This window comes from Ranitomeya variabilis, chromosome 2, assembly GCF_051348905.1.
Source record: "Ranitomeya variabilis isolate aRanVar5 chromosome 2, aRanVar5.hap1, whole genome shotgun sequence".
Lineage (NCBI taxonomy): Eukaryota > Metazoa > Chordata > Amphibia > Anura > Dendrobatidae > Ranitomeya > Ranitomeya variabilis.
Window position 1 is genome coordinate 1081011059 of NC_135233.1, and position 12448 is coordinate 1081023506.

At 41.3% G+C, this 12448-nt stretch overlaps 1 protein-coding gene across 1 annotated transcript in view; it reads right to left on the reverse strand.

The window, feature by feature from the left end:
* LOC143808732 (cytochrome P450 2K1-like) overlaps positions 1-12448 on the reverse strand; it is a 99466-nt gene that overhangs the window by 3373 nt on the left and 83645 nt on the right. The window contains exons 7-8 of the mRNA XM_077291675.1: positions 9661-9845; positions 6225-6366 (exon numbers count right to left, since the gene is read on the reverse strand). Coding sequence (XP_077147790.1) covers positions 6225-6366; positions 9661-9845 — 327 coding nt within the window. The remainder of the gene's footprint in view (positions 1-6224; positions 6367-9660; positions 9846-12448) is intronic.

Below are 12448 nucleotides of genomic sequence, written 5' to 3' on the forward strand. Positions count from 1 at the left end.
ACAATTAATGTGCCATAACAGTAGTGGGCTTCTACCGTTCCATCCAGGGAAAGGGTGACACTGGGGCTCTTTATTTCATCATGACGTCAGGTGCTATACTCGATAACATTTATTTGTTGATATTGTATGCATATAAAAGTCTCCCCTAGTGTAAATGTCTCTTGTCACATTATATGAATCTCTTATTTGAAAACTACTATGATTTTGCTCTGTGACTCGCTAAATATGATTACACTACATACGCAAAAGCACTTTTTGTTTGTCATCTCCATACTAATTATCAGAATGTGTCCCCCATCCTGTGTGTCTCTTTCATATAATATAGATAGTGTGAACTTCGTCCTCATTTTTCTACCTCCTTCTTAGGCTGGTTTCACACTTGCGTTTTTTGCCGCTGCGTTTTAGCGCTAAAAAATGCATGAGTTTTTTTTCTATACTTAACATTAAAAACGCATGCGTTTTTTTGCATGCGTTTTGACGCGTTTTTTTATGCTTGCGTTTTGTTGCAGAAATGCAATCTGTAGTAATTTCTAGCGGCGTTTTTTTGCAGCAAAAAAACGCATGCGTTTTTTCGCGGAAAAAAAATGTATTGCTGTCTATGTAAACGCATGCGTTTCTACAGAAAAACACAAGAAAAAACAAGAAAACCCTAACCCTAACCCTAGGGTTACTAGGGATCCTAACCCTAACCCTAAGGTTAGGATCCCTAGTAACCCTAGGGATCCTAACCCTATCCCTAGGGATCCTAACCCTAACCCTTAGGGTTAGGGTTAGAATCCTAACCCTTAGGGTTAGGATCCCTAGGGTTAGGGTTAGGATCCCTAGGATTAGGGTTAGGGGTTTGGATTAGGGTTAGGATCCCTAGGGTTAGGGTTAGGATCCCTAGGGTTAGGGTTTGGGTTAGGGTTAGGATCCCTAGGGTTAGGGTTAGGATCCCTAGGGTTAGGGTTAGGATTTGGGTTAGGGTTAGGATCCCTAGGGTTACTAGGGATCCTAACCCTAACCCTAACTATTTCTGTTTATAGTGGGTTTTCTAGTTGATTTTGATGATTGGCAGCTGTCTCACACTTATCATCATTCGTTTCAAAAACGCAAATGCAGGAAAAAATGCTTGTAAACGCGTCAAAACACCGCTTTTTTTACCAGATGCAAAAACGCATGCGTCTAAAAAACGCAGCGTTTAAACGTGTTTACATGCGTTTTTGCACCAAACGCTGCGTTTTTAAACGCAAATGTGAAACCAGCCTTACCAATTTTCTATCACTACTTTTTGTGTTCGGTATATTAACAATTTTGGTATGATCATGTCAAAAGTACTGTAATTGAAATATTTTCTTGGCTGCATGCCCTATTTTTCACTTGCTTGGTTCTTAGGCCATGTGCACACGTTCAGTATTTTTCGCGTTTTTTTCGCTATAAAAACGTGATAAAAACGCGAAAAAAATGCTTACATATGCCTCCCATTATTTTCAGTGTATTCCGCATTTTTTGTGCACATGCTGCATTTTTTTCCGCTAAAAAATCGCATCGCGGAAAAAAAAGCAACATGTTCATTAAATTTGCGGAATTGTGGGGGTTCCGCACACCTAGGAATGCATTGATCTGCTTACTTTCCGCATGTGGCTGTGCACACCATGCGGGAAGTAAGCAGGTCATGTGCGGTTGGTACCCAGGGTGGAGGAGAGGAGACTCTCCTCCACAGACTGGGCACCATATAATTGGTCAAAAAAAAGAATTAAAATAAAAAATAGTCATATACTCACCCTCTGATGGCCCCGGAGTGTTCCCGCCTCTCAGCGGTGCATGCTCTCTCTTCCGTTCCTATAGATGTTGTGATTCAGGACCTCCGATGACGTCGCTGTCTTGTGATTGGTCGCGTGACCGCTCATGTGACCGCTCACGTGACCGTGACATCATCGAAGGTCCTGAACCACACCATCTATAGGAACGGACGCCACTGAGGAGGTCGGCTGTCTGCAGAGGGCGAGTATAACCATTTATTTTTTTTATTATTATTTTTAACATGATATCTTTTTACTATTGATGCTGCATAAGCAGCATCTATAGTAAAAATAGAACCAGAAACACATGGGCCACTTGCACATTGAACAAGTCTGTAGGAACCTGTTCACACCACCAGAAAACTTGAAGACACAAAAGAGCACAGTGAGGTCAAAAATACTCTGTTGTAAAAAAATCACAGTAATCAGCAAGTGCTAGTCAAAAGATGTAAAGAAAACAGGGTATTTAGTTGATACGTTTAGTTAGGACTGCTCTATAAGGGTATACCTTGACGATTTGGTGGAGCAGCTTAGTATACATTTTTTTGCAAAAAAACGTATCAACTAAATACCCTGTTTTCTTTACATCTTTTGACTAGCACTTGCTGATTACTGTGATTTTTTTACAACAGAGTATTTTTGACCTCACTGTGCTCTTTTGTATCTATAGTAAAAAGTTGGTCACACTTGTCAAACAGTATGTTTGACAAGTGTGACCAACCTGTCAGTCAGTTTTCCAAGCGATGCTACAGATTGCTTGGAAAACTTTAGCATTCTGCAAGCTAATTAGGCTTGCAAAATGCTAAAAAAAGGTGAAAAAAACGGAAAAAAAATAGAAAAAAAAAATGCGGTTTTCTTGCAGAAAATTTCCGGTTTTCTTCAGGAAATTTCTGCAAGAAATCCTGACGTGTGCACATACCCTTAAAATCCTCTTTGGAGATGCTTTAGTTAGTGGCCTACCACCCAATTTGGATAGATAGACAAGTTGGACACATTCAGCACGATGGCAAGTCTTATTTTACATTATGCCACTTCCCTTACCTCGCTCACTTCTTTATACATGACCAAACAGAAATATTTCTTTTTTGAAGCCCACTAGTGTTCCTATAAAGGACAGTGTGACCACCACACACAATCATCCCACTTGCCTGTATCCTGCTTCTCTGCTGTCTAACATGTGAAATGACACAGGACACATAGAACGCGCATCGGGGTAGTAATGATTAAATGATGCAAATAATTTGCATATTTTGGGTAAGAATCATGATGGTACATGATAACTATGAATATACTGTCATATTATGCACTGCTACTTTGCTTTTGGCTTCTGTGTTATGATCTGGTGGCCTAAGAGCAGCATGAGATGTACTCTGGAGAAGGTGGTACCTGTACTGACCGCAGACCCTGAACTTAACACAACAACTAAAAGTAGCCGTGGAATGTACCTAGCACTCCCTGGACATCTCCACACAGCAGGAGGACTAATTACCCCTAAAGATAAAAAAGGGAAAACTATCTTGCCTCAGAGAAAATTCCCAAAGGATAGGCAGCCCCCCACAAATATTGACTGTGAGAGGAGAGGGAAAAAACATACACAGACTGAAATCAGAATTTAGCAAAGGAGGCCACTTCTAGCTAAATAGAAAGGATAGGACAAAGTACTATGCGGTCAGTATTAAAACATTAGAAAATATCCACCACAGAAAATACAAAAACTCCACAGCTAACTAAAGATATGGAGGGTATATCTGCATCTCCAGAGATACCAGCTTGGCTAAACAAATCCTTATACAGACCAAGCTGGACAAGACAAAAAACATGGAAAAGAACTGAACAATAAGGCCACAGCATGTGGACAGCAAAAAATCAAGGCCAGAACTTATCTTTGTTGAAAAGAACTGCAAAGCAGGAGAGACCAGGCAGAGATGTGAATCCCCCAGGAACAATGGACAACTGGCACTGACTAAAGGGTGAAGCAAGACTAAATAGCCCAGTCAGATTTGCAAAAAGTGAACACACCTGATAAATGCTGCGATTCAGAGACAGCAGCGCTACCACTTACAACCACCGGAGGGAGCCCAAGAGCAGAATTCACAACACTTCTGTATCACATTGGATCATATAAGATTTGCATTAGGGCACTTGCTGTTTTGTTCCACTTGCACCTTATTGCACTTGCACATTACTAAAAGTGACATTGAACCATTTTTCTATCTCTGGTGACTTAGCAATATTGATGCGCTGCTATTTGTGAGGATCTTCCCTAGAAGACTTCTACACCACTATATTAAAAATATGTTATTTTAATCTTAATCTAATAGAGATGTATTCTTGTGGGTGTAAGAATGCGGTACCAGGGGCGGACATACATCCAGTGAAGCTACACATGGGTTCATAGGTGGAGGGCGGTCCATACTAGCTTTGCAGGGGCCATTTATAATGAGGGCAATTGCAAAGTATTATTTAAAAACTAGAGACTCACAAAGCTGAGATAGGGCAATGGGGCCAACACTGTGACTTTAGGGGCCATCATATTGAATGCGCAACTGTAGGATCCATCTTAGGCTATGTGCCCACATTGTAGAATATATGCAGATTTTTCCTCATCAAAACTGAACACTCTTGCCAGGTAAAGCGCATGATGATTTTGATGCGCTTTTGATCCGCTTTTTCATGCGTTCTTTCAGTGTTTTATAAGCGTTTTTGAGCACAAATAAAGTTATGACAAAAAAGGCTCCTTTGAGCTCATTTCCTAGTCTAACCCCTCTTCTACATAAGGGGTTAATGTCACCTTGCTATTGAAAGGTGACATTAAGCCAGGTTAATAATGGAGAGGTGTCATTAAGACACCTCTCCATTATTAACCCTAGAGTAGTAAAGGGTTAAAAAAAGACACACATTAATTAAAAAAATCTTTTAATGAAATAATCACACCAAGTTTTTGACAAAATGTTTTACTTTGCTAATCCAAAAAAAAGCAACAATATCCATACCTCTCCACAGGTCCCATGATGTCACTTCCTATTTGCTGCAGTTTTGATTTACAAAACCACAGCAAATGCGCTTGAAATCTGCAAACATTTTTAATATTTGCAGATTTCAAACGTTCCAATACAAGTCTATGGCGGCGGAATTGCTGCGATTCCACAAAATAAACGAACATGCTGCATATTTTCCCGTGATGCGATTACGCTGCGGAAAAATACACAGCATGGGCACAGCAATTGCTATTAAAATTAATGGGATATGTTTTGTTAGCGCTTTCTTTAAGTGTTTCCGCTGAGGAAAAACGAGGTGGAAATGCTTAAAGAATGTAACGTGGGCACATAGCCTTACTGAGTTTTTGGCCATCAGACTAAATAAAGGCTGTGGGAGCAGCATAGTGAGGGTCCAGTATGCTGTGTTGGGTGACGTTAGGTCCACAACACTTTGTGGGCAGCTGTGGGGGTATTATACTAAATGGAGCTCATCATACTGACAGGTCATCATACTGTGTGGGGGTCATGATACTGTGTTTGGGGGAAATATGGGGACATCAAACTGTGGTTGTCATTTTAGGGACATTATGTTGGTTGTTGTAGCATGCTTTACTGCAGGCTCTGTGGTGTCATCATATTATATGAATGGGGAGATTTCAGATGTAATTGTGGGGCTAAGGATGTTCACTGTAGTGATTTTATACTCTGTGTGGAGGGGAGGCATTTTTGGAAGCATTATGCTCTTAATGGCCATTAAAGATCTATCTTGGGTGAGACCACTAAGGGGCTTTAATAGTAGTGTAATTACTGTAGACATGCCACAATACACATCCCTTTCCCTTTTTATAAAAGTTTGGAGACATGATCCCTCTACTACAGTGAATACTTTTTGTGGGGAAAGAAGGGTGCTCAAATAGAATTTTTATTAAGGTGCTGCATGATTTTTGTGTACTCCCCTGGAAACAGACCAGAGACTTGCAGGATTCTTGGCTTGGGATTTTTAATAAAATATGAATTTCAAAGTTACTTGTTATTACATATAATGTTAATAATTTATGAGCATAGGATAACTCCTTGAACCAATCATGGTGATGTGTAATTGTTCTGTGGAGCATTTCTTGTTTGTATGTTGATTCTATTAAATATAGAATGTTGTGTTAATAATGGGGTAAAATTAGAAGAAAGATTTCATCAAAAATGGTTTACCCTCTTTCCTTATTACAATTCTCCTTGGTAGCCATTGAACATAAAGAATCTTAATCCCACCCGTCGCACTCACGGGTTCGACCTAATCTCAGCCGAAGAGTCTGATTAAATGTCCATTAGACAAAACAGATCTTTCATCTCATGTTAGAGTGTGGGTAATGCAATGAAGAAGGAAGTAGCTAGCTTCTCAAACTAATTGGGTGTAAGTAGAAATCAACGTGACTAGTAGATGTGATGTTTATTTGTTACATCTCCTTACCTGCAGAGAACGGCATGAAGGCTTCTTTCTTTATGAATTTTCCATTAGAGTCCAGAAAATGATTTGGAAAAAATTCATCAGGTTTTTCAAACTGCGTCTTGTCTCTCAGTACGGATGACAGTAATGGGATGATATGAGTTCCCTAGGTCAATAAGTAAGGGATTACCTTGTCAGAAGGTGTAAATTACAAGAGTGCATAATATTAATAATCCAATGAGTATTGGTACTCGCTCTCATCTAGTGTCTAGTGTCACTCTAGTGCCATGCAAGAACAATGTGATTTTTCTCACCTTGTACCTGTATGACATCTCTATGACATGCTTATGCAATGCATTTTTAACATCAGGTTTAACATACTGCAATTATCTTTGTCATTTAAAGCTAGTTTGCAAAACTATTAAAGCAATCTTATATACAGATATAGATAGAATAGATAGATAGCATAAATAGGATAGATGTCTTGTAGATATTTAATGTCACAAGCCCCTTACTAGCCCCCTCTGGTGCTTTTCATGTGACACTGAACTGTGTTTAGCCTTCTTTAACCTATTAAATAAATAATTAATTTTAAAAAATGGCATGGGGTAATCCTTTTTTTTTTTTTTTAAATAACCAGCTGAGGGAAAGCAGACAGCTGTGAGTATGTCTTATTATTCTGGGAAGGGCCCAATACCAATGGAGCTTCCAAGCCTATTAATATCATCTCACAGCTGTCTGCATAGCCTTTACTGATAATTTAAAAGGGTCTATGCTAATTTTGGAGGTACACATTATATATTTATTGGTCTATGTTTTTGGGTATTTGATAATTTAAAAGGGTCACCCACCTCAAATATGACATAGGGTCCTGCCTATTTATAATAACCAGCAAAGGCTAACCAGATAGCTGCGGACTGTTATTAATGTGCTGGGAAGGGGACAATTTATTTTGGCTCCTTCCTAGACTGATAACACTAATAGTGTTGAGCGATACCGTCCGATGCTTGAAAGTATCGGTATCGGAAAGTATCGGCCGATACCGGCAAAGTATCGGATCTAATCCGATACCGATACCCGATACCAATACAAGTCAATGGGACACCAAGTATCGGACGGTATCCTGTATGGTTCCCAGGGTCTGAAGGAGAGGAAACACTCCTTCAGGCCCTGGGATCCATATCAATGTGTAAAGAAAGAATTAAAATAAAAAATAGGGATATACTCACCTCTCCGACGCAGCCTGGACTTTACCGCCATAACCGGGAGCCGTTGTACCTAAAAATGCGCGCTTGAAGGGCCTTAGATGACGTCACGGCGCTCTGATTGGTCCGTAGCGGTCGCGTGACCGCTACGCGACCAATCACAAAGCAGTGACGTCACCTAAGGTCTTTCAAGTGCTTGAAATACCTTAGAAGACGTCACTGCTTTGTGATTGGTCGCGTAGCAGTCACGCGACCGCTACGCGTCCTATCAGAAGCTGCGGACGTCTTCTAAGGTATTTCAAGCGCTTGAAAGACCTTAGGTGACATCACTGCTTTGTGATTGGTCGTGTAGCGGTCACGCGACCGCTACGGACCAATCAGAGCGCCGTGACATCATCTAAGGCCCTTCAAGCACGCATTTTTAGGTACAACGGCTCCTGGTTACGGCGGTAAAGTCCAGGCTGCGTCGGAGAGGTGAGTATATCCCTATTTTTTATTTTAATTCTTTCTTTTACACATTGATATTAATCCCGATACCGATTCCCGATACCACAAAAGTATCGGATCTCGGTATCGGAATTCCGATACCCGCAAGTATCGGCCGATACTTGCGGTATCGGAATGCTCAACACTAAACACCAGCCCTCAGCCGCCCCAGAAATGGCACATTCATTAGATGAACCAATTCTGGTGCTTAGCCTTGGCTCTTCCCGATTGCCCTGGTCCGGTGACAATTGGGGGTAATATTTTTGGGGTTGATGTCAGCTGTGTAATGCATATGTATGGTTTTTATTTTTTTTGTTCCTTAATGTTGAATGGAAAAAAAAGGAAAGTGATTTGAACGTTTATATTTATTTAATTTTTTTTCATATATTTTTTTAAACTTTTCTTTTTTTACTTTTCACTGTATTTAATAGGTCAACTAGGGGACTTGAAACTGCACTCATTCAATCACTCTTGCTATGTGCAGTCATATGCACCGGATCACACAGCCATCATCTGCTGAGAAAGATGCAGGCATATTTTACTAAGGATTGTGACGATATTTTCTCATGATAACTTCCCATTTAATTATACAGCTTCCTTATATTTTCTCTTTACCGGAAAGTGTTTTTGCCTTTATATGTCAAAATTAACAAATTAAAATCTACTATTTTTTTTTAACTTAATGTTTGAGATAAAAATCAGCAAAAGTGTTCATTTTAAAATGACCTACTGTAGATACTTTTGCAAGCTGTCTTCTGGTTTTTTACAAGGATGTCAGGTGGCTTAATTTACGAAAATTCTATCAAAACTTTTAAGGCTTTGTTGATTTTAAGATTTAAAAAAATAAAAATGGAAAGTCTTCAGTGGTTAATACCTTTTAATGACTAACTAAAAGGTAATTTTTTGCAACTACTGAACAACACGGTCACTTATTTTTTTTTTTCCACAATTAAACACGTCAATTCTACATTTGATCAGGACATGCTGAAATTCCTAAATATCTTCCTAAAGAGTATTACAAAATCATTTTTTTAAGTTGATCATTTCGGATCAACGATCTTGAGATAGATCTAACCAACAGAATAGCTAAGGAAGGCTGCAACCAAAGATTGATATGTTCATGACCTAAAACGTTGTACTAGTATTTACATTGAAAAAGTCCTATGACATATCACTAATAAATAAACAATACAAAACCCGGCACTCAACTTTGTAGTGAGAAGGAACAAAAGATTTATTGTATCCCAAATCAGAAAATGTTTCGGTCACACAAAGGGACCTTCATCAGTAACGTATACTGGGATAATGGATAAGTTCAAGTGACTATATGACCTGCCCGGAAATTGCTATCAATATCGTATTGGATATCCGAAAAGGAAGAGAGGCTACAGCCTATATGCAGGCTGACATCGCGGCGTCCACCACTAACCATCCAGCGGTGGACGCCGCGATGTCAGCCTGCATATAGGCTGTAGCCTCTCTTCCTTTTCGGATATCCAATACGATATTGATAGCAATTTCCGGGCAGGTCATATAGTCACTTGAACTTATCCATTATCCCAGTATATGTTACTGATGAAGGTCCCTTTGTGTGACCGAAAGTTTTCTGATGTGGGATACAATAAATCTTTCGTTTCTTCTCACTACAAAGTTGAGTGCCGGGTTTTGTATTGTTTATTGATTACGGTTTGGGAACCTACCCGTGCACCTGATTCGGTTGTGCACACGTTAATCTAACTATATCACTAATAAAGACATATTTTTCTTACTTTTGGAATAAAGTATCCCTTAAAGGTGACATCTTTGGTTGTTTCGTGACCCAGATTCAGAGGAACAATGTCAGAGAACCTCTGAATTTCATGAATGACTGCATTGGTAAAGGGCATTTGCACTCGGTGGCTGTACAATGGCTGTGCGGTGCCAATGACTCTTGAAATCTCCTCCTGGACCTTCTCTAAATGAAATAAAGAAAATAAATAAATGAAATTGCAAAGTCAAAATATTTATAGATTGGATATTTATTTTTCTATATTAACCCCTTCCCGACCCATGACGCCTATGTGGCGTCATGGAATGATCACATCCCTGCAGATCGGGTGAAAGGGTTAACTCCTATTTTACCCGATCTGCAGGGAGAGGGGGAGTTGTACTTCAGCCTAGGGGGGGTGGCTTTGCCCCAACGTGGCTACGATTGCTCTGATTGGCTGTTGAAAGTGCAACAGCCAATCAGAGCAATTTGCAATATTTCACCTATGAAAATGGTGAAATATTGCAATCCAGCCATGGCCGATGCTGCAATAGCATCTGCCATGGCTGGAAATCATGTTCTGGCCCCCCCCACCGCCCCCGATCTCCTCCCCAGTCCTCCGTTCTGTCCGGTACCCCCCTCCGTCCCCCTGTTCGCTCCCCCGTGCTCCTGTCCGCTCCCCCGTGCTCCTGTCCGCTCCCCCCGTCCTCCGATCCCCCCCCTGTGCTCCGATCCACCCCCCCACCACCTCCTCATACTTACCGAGCCTCCCGAAGTCGGTCCGTCTTCTCCCTGGGCGCCGCCATCTTCCAAGATGGCGGGCGCATGCTCAGTGCGCCCGCCGAATCTGCCGGCTGGCAGATTCATTACAAAGTACATTTTGATCGCTGTGGTAGGTTCTATCACAGCGATCAAAATAAAAAAAATAATAAATAAACCCCCCCCTTTATCACCCCCATAGGTAGGGACAATAATAAAATAAAGAAAATATTTTTTTTTTCTTTTTCCACTAGTGTTAGGGTTAGAACTAGGGTTAGAACTAGGGGTAGGGTTAGGGGTAGGGTTAGGGTTATGGCATGTGCACACAGTGCGGATTTGGCTGCGGATCCGCAGCGGATTGGCCGCGGATCCGCAGCGGATTGGCCGCGGATCCGCAGCGGATTGGCCGCTGCGAATTCGTAGCAGTTTTACATCAGGTTTACAGTACCATGTACACCTATGGAAAACCAAATCCGCTGTGCCCATGGTGCGGAAAATTCCGTGCAGAAACGCTGCGTTGTATTTTCCGCAGCATGTCAATTCTTTGTGCAGATTCCGCAGCGTTTTACACCTGTTCCTCAATAGGAATCCGCAGGTGAAATCCGCACAAAAAAAACACTGGAAATCTGCTGTAAATCCGCAGGTAAAACGCAGTGCCTTTTACCTGCAGATTTTTCAAAAATCGTGCGGAAAAATCTCACACGAATCCGCAACGTGGGCACATAGCCTTAGGGTTAGGGTTGGAATTAGAGTTAGGGTTGGAATTAGGGCTAGGGTTAGAAATAGGGTTAAGATTAGGCTTGTGGTTAGGGTTACGGATAGGGTTAGGGGTGTGTTGGGGTTACAGTTGTGGTTAGGGTTGGGATTAGGGTTAGGGTTGGGATTAGGATTAGGATTGGAATTAGGGTTACAGGTGTGTTGGGGTTAGGGTTGTGGTTAGGGGTGTGTTGGGGTTAGGGTTGTGATTAGGGTTATGGCTACAGTTGGGATTAGGATTAGGGGTGTGTTGGGGTTAGTGTTGAAGTTAGAATTGAGGGGTTTCCACTGTTTAGGCACATCAGGGGTCTCCAAAAGCAACATGGCGCCACCATTGATTCCAGCCAATCTTGCGTTCAAAAAGTCAAATGGTGCTCCCTCCCTTCCAAGCCCCGACGTGCGCCTAAACAGTGGTTTACCCCAACATTTGGGGTACCAGCATACTCAGGACAAACTGGGCAACAACTGTTGGGGTCCAATTTCTCCTGATACCCTTGCAAAAATAAAAAATTACTTGCTAAAACATAATTTTTGAGGAAAGAACAATTATTTTTTATTTTCACGGCTCTGTGAAGCACTTGGGGGTTGAACGTGCTCACCACACATCTAGATAAGTTCCTTGGGGGGTCTAGTTTCCAAAATGGGGTCACTTGTGGGGTGTTTCTACTGTTTAGGCACATCAGGGGCTCTGCAAATGCAATGTGACGCCCGCAGACCATTCCATCAAAGTCTGCATTTCAAATGTCACTACCTCCCTTCCGAGCCCTGTCGTGTGCCCAAACATTGGTTTACCCCCACATATGGGGTATCAGCGTACTCAGGAGAAACTGGAAAACACCTTTTGGGGTCAAATTTCTCCTGTTACCCTTGCAAAAATAAAAAATTCTGGGCTAAAAAAATATTTTTGAGGAAAGGAAACACATTTATTAATTTCACGGCTCTGCGTTATAAACTTCTGTGAAGCACTTGGGGGTTCAAAGTGCTCACCACACATCTAGATAAGTTCCCTTGGGGGTCTAGTTTCCAAAATGGAGTCACTTGTGGGGAGTTCCTACTGTTTAAGCACATCAGGGGCTCTGCAAACGCAACCTGACGCCCGCAGAGCATTCCATCAAAGTCTGCATTTTAAAACGTCACTACTTCCCTTCCAAACCCCGACGTGTGCCAAAACAGTGGTTTACCCCCACATATGGGGTATCAGCGTACTCAGGAGAAACTGGACAACAACTTTTGGGGTCCAATTTCTCCTGTTACCCTTGGGAAAATAAAAAAATGTGGGCTAAAAAATCATTTTT